At 37.3% G+C, this 19,324-nt stretch overlaps 1 protein-coding gene across 1 annotated transcript in view; it reads left to right on the forward strand.

Annotated features, from left to right (window-relative positions):
• Positions 1-18,271, forward strand: part of RAB10 (RAB10, member RAS oncogene family) — a 63,105-nt gene extending 44,834 nt beyond the window's left edge. Inside the window, exons 3-6 of the mRNA XM_065928706.1 lie at positions 9,081-9,219; positions 13,606-13,695; positions 13,997-14,098; positions 15,743-18,271. Coding sequence (XP_065784778.1) covers positions 9,081-9,219; positions 13,606-13,695; positions 13,997-14,098; positions 15,743-15,826 — 415 coding nt within the window. The 3' untranslated portion in view covers positions 15,827-18,271. The remainder of the gene's footprint in view (positions 1-9,080; positions 9,220-13,605; positions 13,696-13,996; positions 14,099-15,742) is intronic.
• The last annotated feature ends 1,053 nt before the right edge of the window (positions 18,272-19,324 follow it).

A 19,324-nucleotide genomic window follows, 5' to 3' on the forward strand; every position in this document is an offset into this window, starting at 1 on the left:
GGCTTTAGCATTTTCATTAGTTTGTAAAGGGTTTGACCTTTTGAAGTACAAAAAACTTCTTTAAATTTGCATTCAAGTATGTATCATAGACTTAAAAATTATAATATCTGTATTTTTCAGTGAATATTAGGTGTTCACAATGACCTGTGAGATGTATATTATTCCTGCCCACCGCCCCCCCCCCAACAGCCTTATTGAGGTATAACTAGTATACAGTAAACCACCCGTATTTAAAGTATACAGTTTGGTAAGCTTTGACATATGTCTAAATCTGTGAAACCATCACCACAATCAAGATAACCAACATATCCATCACCTCACAAGTTTCCTCAAACTTCTTAGTAATCTCTCCCTCCTGCCTGTCCCTGGCTCCTAGGCAACCACTCTCTGCTTTCTGTCACTGTAGACCAGTTTCCATTTTCTACTACTGTATACAAATGCAATCATATAATGTGTTACTTTTCTTTGTCTTTTTTGAGAAGGAAGAGTCTGGCTTCTTTACTCAGCATAATTATTTTGAAAGCTATCAGTGATTTTATGTGTAGCAGTAAGTTTATTACTTTTTATTGCTAAGTCATGTTCCATTGTTAAGATATATCACTTTATTCACCATAAAGCTGCTACAAGTGCTTCCTTTTCTCTTGAATTACTCCTATTTTATAGATAAAGAGATGGAGGCATTTTGAAATAGTTTCAGAAAATAGTTTTGTGGTTTTTTTTTTTTTTTTAATGAAAAACTATTTCAAAATAGTTTAAATAAAGGTCTTACAGAATGTTAATAGCAGAGCTGGGAGGCATTACATGTCTGAACGTAGGGTTGAGAGTGACATTCTTAATTGCAGTACGGCCTCTTCTAAATAGTAGTTTGTTGATTGATTTTGTCACTCTTTCCAGTAACTTGTCATTTTTCTTGCTTCATTGCCAGTCAACAGTTGTGTTAAATTTGAACTCATGTTATCTTTGGTAATTGGGATTCCCTTCCTAGTGGCTCAGAGGGTAAAGATCTGCCCGCAATGTGGGAGACCCAGGTTCCATCCCTGGGTCGGGAAGATCCCCTGGATAAGGAAATGGCAACCCACTGCAGTACTCTTGCCTAGAAAATTCCATGGATGGAGGAGCCTGGTGGGCTGTAGTCCATGGGGTTGCAAAGAGTCGGACATGACTGAGCAACTTCACTTGTTCAATATCTTTGGTAGTTACTGTAATTGGATCTATCATGGAATGGTTATGAGGATTAGTGGTCCATGTAAAGTGCTTGGAGCAATCTCCAGTGCATAATTCAAGAAATCAGGTGTTATTATTGGGGGATCTCCCATGATGAGTTTAGAACCCTAAAAGTAGTAACATATTTGAATAGAGGAACAAGCTAACAAAGGAAATTGCAAAGTCATAGTTAGAATAGAGAGTTAGAATTAGGAGAGGACATTGTCTCAGAATCCAAAAGATAGTTTCAAAAGTTAGGTATAATTAGAAGTGGTATATGTCTAACCAGGATGTCTTCATTACCTGACCATGTAATTAGAAGTCCAATCTTTGTAACATCTCTCAAGTTTAATACAAATGTTTTTAAAGATCAGAAAGCATTTCCTAAATTTAATAGTTCTCTGAAGCCCGGTCCACTTGATCATTGTTTTTGTTTTTCTTTTCTTTAGCTAGGAAATAACTCAGCAAATGAAATGTCTCATATATAATTTCGTTATAATTAAAATGATCTCAAGGGAAAAGATGTCAGTTATTTAGTATTCTGAATTTCAACCAGTTCCTCCCATCCTCCTTTATTCTTAGCCTCAGGTCAAGGAAAATTTGCTGTAGTTTAGATTTTCATGTATACAGCTGACTGCTTTTAATTTGAATTGCCATTTGCTTATAAAGGCCAGAAATGAGTTGACTGGTTAAAATTTGTGCTTAATATAAGAGGTTAGCATTATGCCAGCTGATTTTATTTCTTTGCTTGAGTTGACATGCTTGTTAATATTCCAGGGAGGGGAAAAAAATCTTGTAGCTCTAGGTTAAAAGATCTGGGATATGCTCAGTGTTTCAAGAAGGCTTTTAGTGTGAAAAACCCCATTACTCATAATTTATAATGGTTCTAAAAATTCAAAAGGCTATTCTCAACTTAAATGCTTTGCTTCAAAATGCTGTGCTACAAAAAAAGCACAGTGATTTTTATCTCTCTTTAGTTTGAATGAATATATTCAGGTTCTTGTTTCAGCATGAAAAATTGTTCTATGATTGAATACTTGTTTTGGAAACTCTCTATGCTACTAAAGCTGTGTCTTATTTTTCTTACTTGAGTGATCTTCACTTCTTGCTTTCTTTCCAGGAATCTGGAAAGATTAACTGTTGCATAAGGGTCTCACCTGTCCTGCACAAGTGTGTGGGCCTAAAATTAGCTTGTTTGGCTGATAGAGAAGCAGCTGTGGCTTTTTAAATCCTGGATCTCTAGAAAGTTTCTCCTGAATTATCTTTGGCTAACTATATTTTCCAGAGTAGTTAGGGAAACAGTTACAGTGAGTTACTTCAAGTCTGCCTTTTCTCTTTTTTTTTTTTCCTTTTTGTTCATTGTTGAGGGAGGGGAGGTGTCAAAAATGTTTGCCACTGTCAACATCTATATCTTGTACCAGCAACGCATTTTAGCATCAGCACGGTGACCAGAAACCAGTAGTATCATATTGTAGAGGAGTTAACCATTTACCTACATGAAGTGTCAGATTCATGGGAGTCATCTTTGAGTCTTCCTGTTCCCTTAACCCCAGCTTTCAAGTTAGCAAGTCTTACTGATTCTATCTCTAAAATATGTCTGGAATCCAAATACAGTTTGCTGTCCCCATTGCTATCCCTGGTCCTCCATTACTTCTTTGGACCATTGCAGTAGGCTTTTAATATTTTAATAAGTCCTTACTTTGCCTTTGCCTTCTTCTAGTACTTTTCCCAAGTAATAGCCTTAGTAACCTTTTTCAAATATAAATATGATCATGGTTGTCATTCCTTCCTCTATTTATAGCCATTTTGACTTTCCATTGTATTTCGAATGAAAACCGAAGTTTCACATCCAAGTTCCTTTCCACAGTTTACAGAGTAGGCCCCTGCCCATTGTTCTGACCTCATTTTTTGCTCCCTGTGTATATAGTCTGTACCCTCAGGTGATCTGCTTTCAGTTCCATGAACACAGCAAGCTTTTTTCTGGCCTTTGTACATACCTTGTAGATCCCCGTTTAACCCACCCAACTAACTAGACTAAGCATTCTGAAGTACCACTCTATTCCAGAGGCTTCTCATTTCAACAGAAATAAATTTTAAAATTCCAGGTTCTGGCTACAGCCCCTTTTGACTTCATCTCTTATCAGTTCTGCTCCAGCCACTGTGACCATTTTTTCCCGTTTGCAAGAAACATGTTCCTGTCTTCAGGCCCTTGTAATTCACCTGTTCCTTCTGCCTGGAATGCTTTTCATCAGATCTTTGTGATGCTGCTATCTCTAATTCAATCTCAGTTCATTGTTACCTCTGAGAGAGGCCCTGCTTGATAATTAGCTAAAGCCACCCCAGTCCTTTAGGCTAGGGATCCCCAACCCCCCTGACCTCGATCTGTGGCCTGTTAGGAACTGGGCTGCCCAGCAAGAAGGGATCAGTGTGGGTGGTTGAGCAAGGGAAACTTCGTCTGTATTTACAGCTGCTCCCCATCGCTAGCATCCTGAGCTCTGCCTCCTGTCAGATCAGTGAAGGCATTAGGTTCTCATAGAAGCACAGACCCTACTGTGAAATGCACATGTGAGGGGTCTAGGTTCCCTGATCCTTATGAGAATCATCCCCAAACCAATCCCACTCCACCTCACCCCCAGTCAATGGAAAAATTGTCTTCCATGAAACCAGTCCCTGGTTCCAAAAAAGGTTGGTGGCCGCTGCTTTAGGCATGATCATGCTTATCTTAGTTTATCTTTGTCACAGTATTTTTAGTGTCTAAATTTACCACATTTAAAAAATGTGTTCATTCTTATTCCTCCCCACTAGAATATCAGCTTTTTGAAGGTAGGGATCCCACCTGTCTGATTTGTGGCTATATAATCACTCCCTACAACAGAGCCTGGCAGATGCAGATGCTGAATACGTATTTGTTGACTGAATGACTGATTCTGTTCATACTTCACTTTTCACTCAACCTTCAGCATCACATCTAGAGAGAGGACTGCCCTGATTATACTATCTAGATTCCTTCCTCCCTCCCCTTTACATCATTCTTGATCATTCCACCCTGTTTACCTTGTTAGCATTTGTCACAATTTGGGATCATATGTATTACTTGTTCCTTTCCCCCACTGGAATGTAATCTCTGCAAGAGCAGTTATCAGGCTTTGTTTGACTTTTGACCCTTTTTGGAAGATGAAGATGAGCATAATTTCAACTCATGGTGTTTTGGGTGTGAGGAAATCCAAGTCTTGTTAAAATAAAATTCAGTGTGGACCTCCCTGGTGAACCAGTGGTAAAGAATCCTCCTGCCAGTGTGGGGAACACGGGTTCAATCCATTGTCTGGGAAGATCTCACATGCCTCGGGCAACTAAGCCCATGCACCACAACTGTTGAGCCTGTGGTCTAGAGCCTGGGAACCTCAACAAGAGAAACCACTGCAACGAGAAGCCTGTGCACCACAATTAGAGAGTCATGCCCGCTCGCCACAACTAGAGAGAGCTGGTGCACAGCAATAAAGACCCAGCACAGTCGTAAATAGGTAAAAATTTTTTTAAAAAAACTTTAATGTGAGAAATTTAGCATCTTAATTTTTAAAGTAAGGAATAGCTTCATTATGTTACCAAAAGCATAAAGTCATGAAATTTGAAGTCTCTGCTTTGCTGAGCAGGTTGATGTTGTCTCTGGGCTGTTCTAGTGCTGTTAGTGCCCGTACTAAGAATAACTGTCATAATAGCATCCAGAGTACACAACTTCCTTGACCCTATGTGTGGGACTAAACTATTAAGGAAATATGCTATTTTTGTTCCTAGGAATGTATCACTCCTTTCATTATGTGTCAGTGGGAAGAAATAGGGTTTTATAACAGTCTCTTAGCTGTGCACCTATTATTTTATGTAAGGGAAATTCTATTGCCATTGATTAATAAGTTCAGAAACATAATTATACTACATAGGCAGAGAAGAAAAAAATTTTAATAGGAGAGGAAAACTGAGTGGTTTTTGAAAACAGTCTTAAAAAACCTGTAATATGGGACATAAAAGATAATGTGAACATGCACAATGTATAATTGCTCTTCAGATAAGAAACACCTGCTTTTGGTGATTGGAGTCAACCAGTCTTTAGACCTGGGTGTATGTGTGTATGTAAACCTAAAAATAATTTGACTGTGAATTAGCAGCTGGGGCTATTTGTTCCCCTGGGCAAAAGGTCACAATTAGCCAAGAGGTAGTGAGACAGGACTGTCTAGTTTGAAATAAGTTGTTGATTGCCTTAACAGTTGTTACGGCTGGTATTAGGATCCTGGAAAAGGATAATTTAAAAAGACTTGACAAGGAGAGCATATAAAAAAGAAGGAAGACAGGGTGGAAGAAGTTTTGGAAAATGGAAGAGACAGAAATCAGAGAACAGATGGTGTAGTATGCCATTAATCAAAACAAAAACTCTGAACCTGAATAATGATTATCTTTTTGGAGGGGCCATTAATATTTCAGTATCTTTTATATTAGTGTTTCATAACTAAGCAGGATTGTAATATAAAATTTCCTCTCTAGATGCCACTGATTTAAATTTAGCTAAGTAGCTTTGACATAATATTGAGGTAATGGAGATAAAAAAATTGAGGTGTAAGAATGTATATAAATAGATAAATACAAATTCTTATGTGTGTAGTCTCTTAGTAATCTAACCTAATTCTAGGATACAACATAGAAGAACTGATGGCATATCTATTTGATGGTTTTCTTAAATGATATTTGTTTTGATTAAATTACATTTTTGGGGCAGTTTTTTTTTTTTGATAAATACTGTGTATTCTACAGTGAAAAAGACAAATCTCTGATGGGACCTACCTTTTAGAGGTCCTGGGAAGCAGTAAATAAATCTATAATAAGTGCTTTGCAGAGAAGTGAAGTAAAGTGAGGAGGTGGAATGGAGAGATATTGGAAGACTATTTAAATTGGAGGACAGAGAGGACTTCTGATAAAGTGATGGTTAAAATGCAAAGATGAGGTGTCAACCATGTATGTGTGTGCCCTTGTGAGCAGAGCCAATACAGAAGCTGTCAGGTGAGACCAAGCTTGTGAATTTGGGGACATGAAAAAACATGGCTCAAGCTATCAGGGAAAAAGAGTGCCTCAAAGTTTGAGGGGCTGGTGAAAAGTGCAAATTCTGTTAACACTTTGTAAACTTCAGGGCAAGGGTTTTGGAATTGGTTGTGGTTATAATGAATCGTCATTGGTATGTTTAGTTTTGTATTTTAAGCTGTCATGTTTTCCACTTGTTTTGTGATGACTTTGAAGCATAGTTTACATACCTTACAATTCACCCATTGAAAATGTAGTTAGTTTTTTAGTAATTTTCCAAAGTATATTCACCATCGTCACAATTTTAGAACGTTTTTATACTTCTGGAAAGAAACCCATACCTTTTAGCAGCCTCTTCCCATCCTATCCAAACCATCTTCAGTTGGGGCAACCACTAATCTCTGTAGACTTCCCTATTCTGCATGTTTCATTTCATTGAGATTATATATGCGCCAAAATTAATTGAAACTATATCATCTGTTTAAATGCAAAACTATGAGACTTTGAGAAGAAAACATAGGAGAAAATCTTTGGGAACTAAAATTAGGTGAAGAGTAGATACAACACTATAAACCACAATCCATAAAGATTTAAAAATTAATAAATTGGACTTCAACAAAATTAAAAATTTTTGGTCTACCAAAGACCCTGTCAAAAGAATGAAAACACTAGTTAAAGACCTGGAGAAAATAATTCTAAATCAAATACCTGACAAAGGACTTTATGTAAAAAGAACTCTCAACACTCAGTAGTTTAAAAAGAAGAAAGAAGTAGGCAAGCCATCCAGTTAGAAGACACACAAAAGACACAGACAGACATTTTACTGGAGAGGATATATGGATGACAAACAATTACATGAAAAAATGTGTAACATCGATTAGTCATCAGTTCAGTCTAGTTGCTCAGTCGTGTCCAACTCTTTGCGACCCCTTGGACTGTAGCACACCAGGCTTCCCTGTCCATCACCAACTCCCAGAGCTTGCTCAGTCTCATGTCCAGTGAGTCGGTGATGCCATCCGACTATCTTACTCTCTGTTGTCCCCTTCTCCTCCCACCTTCAATCATTTCCAGCATCAGTGTCTTTTCCAGTGAGTCAGTTTTTTGCATCAGGTGGCCAAAGTATTGGAGTTTCAGCTTCAGCATCCGTCCTTCCAGTGAATGTTCAGGACTCATTTCCTTTAGAATTGACTGGTTGGATAGAGAAATACAAATTAAATTGATGATATCACTGCATGCCCTGTTAGAACAACTAAAATATAGTGAGATCACCAAATGCTGAAGAAGATGTAAAGAAACTAGGTCTCCTACATTGCTAGTGGGAATATAAAGTAGCACAGCTGCTTTAGAAAAGTTTGGCAGTTTCTTATAAAGTTAAACCTGTCCTTATCATCTGACTCAGCAGTAATATTCCTGGATGTTCATCCCAGAGAAATGAAAACTTATGAACTTACAAATGAATATTCATATCAACTTTATTTGTAATAGCCCAAAACTAGAACAACCCAAATGTCCTTCCATGGGCAAATGATTAAACAAATTGTGATGCTTCCATACAGTGGAATACAAGTAATAAAATGAAACAGACTGGTGTTACATGCAACAACTTGGATAAATCTCAAGGGCATTATGCTGGAAAAAGTAAATAGCCATTTGAAAAAGTTGCGTTCAAACCAATGCAACATTGTAATTTTCTTTCGATTAAAAAAAAAAACCAAGAAGTTTGTTTTATATGACATTCTAGAAATGGCAAAATTACAGAAAACAGAAAACAAACTATTAGCCAGGGTATAGGGACTGTTGGAAGTGGAGGAGTGAGTAATAGAACAGTTTCCTGCTTTCTTTGTGGTAGTAACGACACAAATCTATATGCTCTAAAATTGCAGAGAACAATACATGTATGTGCATACACAAGTGCATATAAAAAAGTAAACGCTAAGGTCTATAGATTGTGCTAATGTCAATTTGTACTATGATGTAAGATGTTGCCATTTGGGAAAGCTGGATGAAGGCTACACAGGACCTCTTTGTACTGTTTTCTGAAACACCCTGTGAGGCTATAGTTATATTAAAACAAAACTTTAAAAAAAAAAGTTTGCTGGGAAGGGACACAGAAATGCAGTGTTAGTTGGAGGGGTATGGAATTGGAAGTGAGGTTTTTTTGTTTGTTTGAAGTTTGCTTTTTTAAGAAAAGATAGGGGAGACCTAAGCATATATATATGTTAATTATAATCCATAAAAAGAAGAAATTGGTGATGCAAATGAGGGGAAAATTACAGGAATGGAATTTCTTAAATCTTTGGTTTGAAGGCATTGAAAAATACTACTATTTACATATTTTTGTCTTGTTATTTATAAATGAGGTTATCTATACAACTTTTGTAAATGATTCTAAAGATAAATATGGCTTTAATATGGTGTATTCCTTTAATGTTCTAAAAATTCTACATGCTTTTATATTACATTATAGAACTAGATCACTAAATAGAATTCCTACAGATTTTACACTTGGCTGGTATTCATTTTTAAATAACTTTAAGAATTTGTGTGTCACTTTATACTGTTTTCCCGTTCAGATTTTCATCCAGTATTGGTAGGTTTTTAATTTCCTTAGACTAGTCAGTATTTATATGTATATGTTTATGAATAACCTTGTTTACTATTTCAGAGTTAAATAAGTGGTGGTTTGCTTGTGTTTTGTGTCACATAGTGGATTTTAATCTCTGTTTTTACCAAACTAGTCTACTGTTCTGCCCTTCAGCTAGAACATAGTAATATCAAAATGCTCAATACAAATTATTGGCTGTTTATTTCAGGGATACAGCAGGCCAGGAGCGATTTCACACCATCACAACCTCCTACTACAGAGGAGCAATGGGTATCATGCTAGTATATGACATCACCAATGGTAAAAGCTTTGAAAACATCAGCAAGTGGCTTAGAAACATAGATGAGGTAAGACTTAGGAATTGTATAAACTCTACATAAACACACATTTGTGTCCTTGGTTAAGAAGAATAAATATTTCTGTTGATCTTTAGGATATAGTGTTTGTTATCATTATTGTTGAGTATTTTCACTTGTTACATGGTAATGTTATTTTTTGCCTACCCTTTTCTTAAAATTTTGGGCAGATCTGTTTTGAATCCCGTCAAGGGCAATTAACAAATTAACCCAAAAACTCTGTACAGCTATCTTATAAGATGGCCCCAGATGGAAGCTACCAGTGCTTTTACAGACTTCTCTAAGTGAATTCTTTCTTGGTGAATTTTATTTTGAATGAATGAATTACATTTTCAGTAGTAATTTTTAAAACGTATTTTTGGAAATTGCCTGGTGGTCCAGGGGTTAGGACTTGGCACTTTCACTGTCATGGTTCAGATTTAATCCCTTGTCAGGGAACAAAAATCCCACAAACGTGCGGTGCAGCCAAAAATAAGTAAGTCAGTAAGTATTTTTAAGTTAAGGAAGTACCATATCCCTTTTAGACATTTTGAAAGATACAGACTACTAATAAGATAAAAACCTAACCAAGAAAATAGTGCTGTATCATTTCATGTGAAGATGTCAGTTTGTTGGTTGTTTTTTTTTTATGTTAATCTGTATTTATTTTTGTAATATAAATGATATATTGTGTGTCTGCACACACACACATGGAGGGGTAATAAAATTTTTAACCATGCAGTTACCGTCCGAGGAGATTGTTATGAGACTATTCCATATATGACACAGATCTCTTCCCTAGTAACAACAGTGTTGGTGGTGGTGGTGGTTTAGTCACTAAGTTGTGTCCGACTTGCAATCCATAGACAGTAACCCTCCAGGCTCCTCTGTCCATGAGATTTTACAGGCAAGAATACTGGAGTGGGTTGCCATTTCCTTCTCCAGGGAAGATGTCAGTTTTCACACAGTAAAGTTGTATGTTGAAGCATGTTTGTTTTCTGTGCTACAGCATGGTAGCTTTTTGTTGAAATTATTTTCATGTCTTCTTGCTGTCTTCTATGCTTTGAATTCTATATCAAGACTTAACTCTTGGGAAATCCCTGGCAGTCCAGTGGTTAGGACTTCTCATTTCCACTCCAGGGGTCTCAGGTTCCATCCCTGATTGGGGAGCTAAGATCCCATCATGGCAAAAGGAAAAAAAAAAAAAGACTAACTCTGTAAAGCAAGTTTTGGCTGGAAACATAAAGACCAAGTCTTTAATCCAGTATTAAACCCAAGGTGATGATACTACAGTGGTTCATTTCGTCACTCAGTCGTGTCCTACTCTTTGCGACCCCATGGACTGCAACACACCAGGCTTCCCTGTCCATCACCAACTCCGCAGCTTACTCAGACTCATGTCCATAGAGTCGGTGATGCCATCTAACCATCACATCTTTTGTCGTCCCCTTCTCTTCCCACCTTTAATCTTTCCCACCATCAGGGTCTTTTCCAGTGAGTCAGTTCTTTGCACCAGGTGGCCAAAGTATTGGAGTTTCAGCTTCAGCATCAGTCCTTCCAGTGAATATTCAGGACTGATTTCCTTTAGGGTAGACTGGCTGGATCTCCTTGCAGTCCAAGGGGCTCTCAAGAGTCTTCTCCAACACCACAGTTCAAAAGCATCAATTCTTGAGCACTCAGCTTTCTTTATAGTCCAACTCTCACATCCATACATACTAATGCAAAAACCATAGCTTTTACTAGATGGACCTTTGTTGGCAAAGTAATGTCTCTGCTTTTTAATATGCTCTCTAGGTTGGTCATAACTTTTCTTCCAAGGAGCAAGTATCTTTTAATTTCATGGCTGCTGTCACCATCTGCAGTGATTTTGAAGCCCCCCAAAATAAAGTCTGTCACTGTTTCCATTGTTCCCCCATCTATTTGCCATGAAGTGATGGGACCGAATGTCATGATCTTACTTTTCTGAATGTTGAGTTTTAAACCATCTTTTCCACTCTCCTCTTGTACTTTCATCAAGAGGCTCTTTAGTTCTTCTATGCTTTCTGCCATAAGGGTGGTATCATCTGCATATCTGAGGTTATTGATATTTCTCTCGGCAGTCTTGATTCCAGCTTGTGCTTCATCCAGCCCAGCATTTCTCATGATGTACTCTCCATATAAGTTAAGTAAGCAGGATGACAATATACAGTCTTGACGTACTCCTTTCCTGATGTCAGTTTCCCAATTTCAGTCACCTTTTCCATTGCTACAAGAAGTCTGTTGGTATTTAGTAATCCATTAATGACATAGATTTTGAACCTTCATTTTTAAGTTTCTTTTGTGGACAATGACTGCAGCTATGAAATCAGAAGGCAATTGCTTCTTGATAAAAAAGCGATGAGTAACCTAGACAGTGTGTTGAAAAGCAGAGATATACTCTGCTGACAAAGTTCCTTATAGTCAAGGCTCTGGTCTTCCCAGTGGTCACTATAGTTATGAGAGCTGAACCTTCAAGGAGGCAGAATGCCAAAGAATTGATGCCTTCGAACTGTGGTACTGGAGAAGACTCCTGAAAGTCCCTTGGAGAGCAAGGAGATCAAACCATTCAATCTTCAGGGAGATCAACCCTGAATATTCACTGGAAGGGCTGATGCTGAAGCTGAAGCTCCAGTATTTTGGTCATCTGTTGTGAACAGACAACTCATTGGAAAAGTCCCTGATGCTGGGAAAGATCGAAGGCAGAAGGAGAAGAGGGCGTCAGAGGATGAGATGGCTGGATGGCATCACTGATGCAATGAGCATGAACTTGGGCAAACTCTGGAGGATGGTGAGGAACAGGGAGGCCTGGCATGCTGCAGTCCATGGGTTGCAGAGAGACGGACACAACTGGGTGACTGCTCAACAACAACAAAAGCCTTTATTTCATAGTTGAGCCAAGTAGTATGTGTAGTAAGAGCAATTTATATAGAGAGATTATGCATTGTTGTTCCAACAACTGATTTTCCAATTCTGTGACATCAGGTAAATATCCTACAATTTAATCCTATTTTGACACTTAACTACCCAGTCTCAGTGTCACTATCAGCCGAATGACAAGGCAACCCATGGGATGTGCAAAATACCTCACATCGTTCATCTCTGGCCTAATGTACCTTTCCCTGAGTATCCCTGTAGCCACAGAATTGTGTGCTTTGAACACAAACAGTTTTTAATTTTGATGAAGTACAAGTTATTTTTTCTCTTTTGTTGCCTATGCTTTTGGTGTCATATCTGAGAAATCACTGCCAAATCCAAGGTCATAAAAAATTTCCCCTATGTTTTCTTCTAAGAGTTCAATAGTTTTTAGATCTTGGATCGATATTTTAGTTCATTTTTGCATATAAGTTAAAGATTCAATTTCATTCTTTTACATGTTGATATGTGGTATTTCTAACACTATTTCTTGAGAAGACTGTCTTTTCCCCCATTGAATGATCTTGGCATTCTTGTCGAAAATCATTTGATGGTGTACACAAGAGTTCATTTCTGGTCTCTCTGTTGTGTTCCTTTGCCCATGTCTGTTATACCAGGAGCATATTGTTGTGATTACTGCAGCTTTGTAGTAAGGTTTGAAATAAGGAAATAAGTATGAATCTTGCAACTTTATACTACTTTTCAGGATTGTTTTGTCTGTTTGGGATCCCTTGAAATTCCACTTAAATTTTAGGATGGATTTTTTACTTGTGCAAAAGGTGTCATTAGGATTTCAGTGGAGCAACATTTGTTTTTATCTGATCTCTCTGCATGGACTCGCCTAGCATTGTGACTTTTTGAGACTTTAAGAGCTCTATAGAATTTTTAATTAAGGCTTCTTATAGGGTCATGTACACATTATATAAAGTCATTTCCAGCCTGGATTTACATTCTGTATAAGAAGTTCCATATGTCATCTTTTGCACATTTTATACATGTCCTCTGTTGTTGAGAATGTTTCTAGAAAGTAGATAGCCTTCTATGGGGAAAATAATAATTTGACCAAGAATATGTCTTAGAAATTGTATTTATCTTTCTAGGTAATTTAAGAATTTGTGTTGTCTTTTAGCATGTGGTTTTGAAATCACTGGGCTTTCCTGGTGGTTCAGATGGTAAAGAATCTGCCTGAAATATGGGAGACCTGGGTTCAGTTCCTGGGTCAGGAAGATCTCTTGGAGAAGGGAATAACTACCCACTCCAGTATCCTTGCCTGGAGAATTCCATGGACAGAAGCCCTGCAAGCTACAGTCCATGGAGTCACAGAGAGTCACATGACTGAGCGACGAGATCACTGCTTTAAAACTTTCAGACTATAGAAATGACACCATAAAGTAAGAAAAGTAAAGTCATTTTTGTTAAGCCACAATTTTATGATAGTGTGTGAACTAAACTCTTATTTCATTTTAGCATGCCAATGAAGATGTGGAAAGGATGTTACTAGGAAACAAATGTGATATGGACGATAAAAGAGTTGTACCTAAAGGAAAAGGAGAACAGGTAAAAAGCTCTGAGTGAGACATCTTTGTGAAGATGATGTTGTGTTTTTTTTACAGTAGAGGTAATGGAATGCTATTCATATCCTTGAAAAAAATGCTGTTGAAAATTATAGCTTATCATTTGAGTGGATTTTCTATTTGTTTTTTAAGGAGCTTGAACCCATTAAAATAATCTGTTCATTTTAGATAACCTAGTTGAGACTGCTATCTTTGGAATAATATTACTGTTTCCTTTAGGAAGCTGAAGTCATCAGTTGGTAACCTATACTTGATAATTTTGTGATATTTTGCTTCTTTTTTAGATTGCAAGAGAGCATGGTATTAGATTTTTTGAGACTAGTGCTAAAGCAAATATAAACATCGAAAAGGCGTTTCTCACATTAGCTGAAGATATCCTTCGAAAGGTAAATTTCTTTCTTTACTGTTTTTTTACTGCTAAGGTGTCGGGTGTCAACAGTTGAACATTTTCTTGTTTTCTAAAGTACTAGATTTACATACAAAAATTGAATTTGGGTGGTACATTTACCCATCACTGGTATCTAATCCTCCAGAGAGAAGAAAGGAGCTGACAGGAGCAGAGAGCTTTGTAGAAATCTCAGTCTTTAGTTCCCAATTTCGTACTCCTTTTTCCAGCTTTTTGTTTGGTCCATGGTGTCGTGGCTCTTTTTGATTAATTTCTCTTATATAACTTTTGCCTTCCCATTAATAATTTTTAAAAATTCAAGAGGTGAATTTATTCTGTACTTAATTGCTACAAAATCCCTATTCTTTTATATAGTCATTTCTCAGATGTGCCAGTGAAGGGGATGAATATGCTATATACTGAGTGGAGTAAGTTTATACCCAAATTGAAAGCAGGAGGAGAAGGGGACAACAGAGGATGAGATGCTTGGGTGGCATCACTGACTTGATGGATATAAGTTTGAGCAAGCTCTGGGACTTGTTGATGAACAGGGGAAGCCTGGCATGCTGCAGTCCTTGGGGTTGAAAAGAGTCAGACGACCGAGTGATTGAACTGAACTGAACTGATACCCAGATTTCATTTACCCAATCATTTAAACATGTGAGTTTAAAAAGAAAATGCTGAAAATTGATCTCAGGGAATTCATTTTACCTCATGGTTAGTTTCTGGGTTTAATTTGTGAATTGCAGAAGTTGCCAGTACAAATAACTTGTAGCAAAATTGAGAAATCAGATATTCATGTTTTCCCTCAAATGACTAGATAAAATACACAGATTTGAGCCCTGGACTCTCTATTAGTCTTCCGGTATATTTAAATGCACATAAAATAGAGAAAATCTGATACAATCCTGAAGGAGAAGCAAACTATATAGGAGAAAAAGAGAAAATGTAATTGCTTCTGGTAACCTTTCTGTTTTTATACTTGATATATCAATATCTGCCCCCACCCCAAATAAAATCATTCATAAACCCATCACCTAAGAGTTGCTGTTGTTAAAATTTTGGGGTCTCTTATTTTGATCTTTTCCTATATCGGCCTTTAACATGAATCATTCAACTTTGCATTCTGCCCCACCATATTTCCTTCGTTTAATGTTAGTAGTGTATCATCATAAAATTGCCTTTTTAAAACAGTGCTATGGTAATACAAACTCCATTCTCAAAAGGCAAGTAAAACGAAACAGAAAAGGGCTATTTCACTTCTCTGAAGTTAGACATGATACAGCATTAGTTTCAGTATATGCATGAAATATGCATATGCATGGGGTTTTTTTTTGTAAGTACTAAGTACTCAGGGCTCAGATCTAAGAGGTAACATACCACTCATCACAAGAGGTAGGGCAGAAGAGATTTCAGAAGTTCTACAAAGGGAAGCCAGGAGGCCTGTGGACATTTCACAATTGGAAGAAGATGACAAAATGAAGCTTCCATTTCTTTACTTTGCGTGGAGGAGAAAACGTATCTCATATGACTGTAATTGCATTTTGTTACATAAATTAACATTTATGGGAATATTTCTGTTGAATCTTGGTGTATCCATGGCAGTGTTTTTTCACGGGTTGCTCTCCTTGTGTGTTTGTTGCAGACCCCTGTAAAAGAGCCCAACAGTGAAAACGTAGATATCAGCAGTGGAGGAGGTGTGACAGGCTGGAAGAGCAAATGTTGCTGAGCGCTCTGCTGTTCCATCAGTTGCCATCCACCACCCTGTTTTCTCTTCTTGCTGCAAAATAAACCACTCTGTCCCATTTTTAACTCTTAAACAGATATTTTCGTTCCTCATCTTAACTCTCTAGTCCACCTGTTTTATTTGTTGTTTCATCTGTGACTGCTTGCTGACTTTATAATTTTCCTCAAACAAAAAATGTATAGAAGAATCATGTCCGTGAGTTCATTTTTAAATGTACTTGCTCAGCTCACCACTGCATTTCAGTTGTATTATAGTCCAATTCTTATCAACATTAAAACCTATAGCAATCATTTCAATTCTATTCTGCAAATTGTATAAGAATAAAAGTTAGAATTAACAATTTTATTTTGTACAACAGTGGAATTTTCTGTCATGGATAATGTGCTTGAGTCCCTATAATCTATAGACATGTGATAGCAAAAGAAAAAAGCCAGGAAAACACTCATTTTCGCCTTTAATATGTAAATGGGGTTAATTTTGTCCTGTGCCTTATGTGGAAAGGAACTTATTTGGTTTTTCCTTTTTTTTGTTTTGGTGGAAGCATGTGCAGGAGACATATCATCGAAACATAAAGCATTAAAATGTTTGTGGTTTGCTTGGCTGTAATTTTCAAAGTAGTTAATTGAGGACAAAGGATAATACAGAAATGATAGCTTTGGTTTGCTGAGTCTCATTTTAAGTGGCCTTGATATTTAAAACTATTCCTGCCACCAGTTCTTTTCCTTGGCCACTTTTTCCTTGTGTCTCTTCCTGCATGCTGCTTTATTTGCTTCTTCCCCACCACCCTGTGGTATGAGTTATTTAAAAATGAAAGGGGTAAACTAGTGGGTTTGTGGAGTTTAACATAAAGCACTGATTTAACTTGCTAAGTAAACTGAAAGATAAATCCTAACTGCCTACTATCAAATGTCAGTTAACCGTGTCTTCACCTCATTTTCTCACTCCCCTAAAGCTTCTGTCCCGGATTCCTTCATTTGCTGTTGACTTCACGTTGCTCTTCTCTTTCCCCCTTTGTTCCCCTTCCTGTTTCTCTCCATTGAGTTTATGAAATGGAAGAGTTAATTGCATGCACTAGTGTTTGGAGGGTGTTGTGGTTTGTCTTTCTAACTAAGTGTATAGCCTATTCACTTTCCTAGAATAAATATCTTAACCTAAATTTGAATAGTCTCCATTTTGGCAACTCCTCTAGCAGTTTGGTAGCCCAGTCAAAGTTGTTTTAAAAAGGTGGGAAGGAGGAGTGAAATTTATTAACATGTTTGCCAAATATATTGAGATTTGGCCTACGAAGAACACTTTTTCAGTGTTAAGTTGTCTTTACCTTAAGATTTAGAAGTACTTGAGGCTGTTACTGACTTTAAGTCCTGTCTTCACATCCCTTTGGAAAACTTGTATTTCCCTGGATTTGAAAAAAAGAACAACAAAGGCTTTTCATGTAAAGATAAGAAACTCTAGGCTCGCTCTCGCCCTGCCATTTTTTCCCCTTCATTTTTCTAGTTTGGCTTCACTGCTTATCATTAGAGTAGGGTAAGTTAAGTTTGCTATGCTGCTAGCATCCTAAGATGATACCTTTGTTGAAATAATTGTGAATAGCATGATTCATTTCTAGCAGAGGCTGAGTTTAGGACAGCAGCTTCCATTGAAAAGTCTTTCTGTGTCGTGGATAGCATTTTAATGACCTTTTGGCCCACGTAAACAACATAGGGACATATCTGCTATGAACATCCATGAATTTTCAGATAGTGCCCTGAAAGTGATTTTATATGCCTCACTGGTGGTTGTTGTTAGGTTTTCCCCTCACTTGACTTTATCATTGTTTACTACTAGTAAAAGCAGCATTGCCAAATAATCCCTAATTTTCCACTAAAAATGATAATGAAATGATGTTAAGCTTCTCAAAAGTTTTAGGTTAAACCTATTGTTAGATTAATTTTTAATGTATGTGTTGTTTTCCTTTATCTGGAATGTGGCAGTAGCTTTTTTACTTTTAACCCTCTTTAATCCTTACTCAATTCAGTGACTTAAGGTTTGAGAGCTAAACACTGGGATTTTTGGGTAACAGACTGACAGTTTTGTTGTTTGCAATAAATTATAATCGGCATTGTACATAGAAAGGATATGGCTACCTTTTGTTAAATCTGCACTTTCTAAATATAAAAAAAAAAAAAGGGAAATGGAGTATAAATCAATTTTTGTATAACCTGTTTGAAACCTGAGTTTTATTTGCTTAATAATAGGGCTTTGCCCCTTTTTCTGTAAGTCTCTCGGGATCCTGTGTAGAAGCTGTTCTCATTAAACACCAAACAGTTAAGTCCATTCTCTGGTACTAGCTACAAATTCGGTTTCATATTCTACTTAACAATTTAAATAAACTGAAATATTTCTAGATGGTCTACTTCTGTTCATATAAAAACAAAACTTGATTTCCAACTGCGTGACTTGGTTTTCATTTATTTATGGAGTCTAAGAAAATTCCTTCTGAAAATAGTGCAATAGCAAACTGGATATTAGAGGAACAGAAATAGAGGGGGTAACTTCTCAACTAGGGAAAGATGGGAAGGCAATTTTAAGAGCTGTTGTTGGAAGAAACTTGGATTTTAAAAGCAGAATCATGCTGGCGTCGAGAGAACACAACTGTAGTCACTTGCCAGCCAACATTACTAGAATGTGCCAACTACAACTGAAGTCAGCTGATTACTCAGGGGCACCAAGGTAAGGCTACCATGCTGAGGAGAAATTATGTTTTAGCAATGACTGTCCTCTTACCTGAAACATGTAAAGTGTTTCCCATTTTTTTGGTGAACCATAAGAAACAACTTTGGCTTTTTTTATATGTAGTATTGGTGAAAGAAATGTTTGATCCTGTATCGAGGCCTTATTAGTCAATAAATAAAGGTACACATTTGTTGACAAGATTATCTCTGCTGGAAGGACATAGCAGAGGTTTTCTTATAACTGCAGTTCTTGGAAGGATCACCTAGAGTGATTTTAAATGCTTCCCTGTTTACATCTAATCAACACAGAATTTTGTGCCTCAAGGTGGGGCCTGTGATTGTGCCTTTGAGATTGGAATAGGGAAAGGACACAATAGCCTCTGCTGTTAGGTTTACCTTGTAGTTTAGAAAGCAGAAGGAACTAGTAATCAGGCAAATGTATATGAGAGCCAGATAGTTGTGGTTTTCAGTGCTGTGTTAATAGAAGAGCAGATTCAGTTGGTGAGAATAGTTGGGACAGTTTTTGAAGGAGGCGGCACTTGAGTTGGTTCTTAGATATGTGGATTGAATGAATGGGCTAAGGGGAGAGTAAGAAGGGATCACAAGCAAATTAGAAACACGCTTTGCTTGTGTGGGAAATCAGAAATCCAACTGGACAATGTGTTAGGCATGGCGGGGGAGTCCCCGTGAGCCCTGCAGTGTGTTTGAGGAAAACAAGTTTGGATGGGCTGGAAGCAGAGGAACAAGGATTCTAGAGGTCAGATACAAG

The sequence above is a fragment of the Muntiacus reevesi genome, chromosome 3 (assembly GCF_963930625.1).
Source record: "Muntiacus reevesi chromosome 3, mMunRee1.1, whole genome shotgun sequence".
NCBI lineage: Eukaryota > Metazoa > Chordata > Mammalia > Artiodactyla > Cervidae > Muntiacus > Muntiacus reevesi.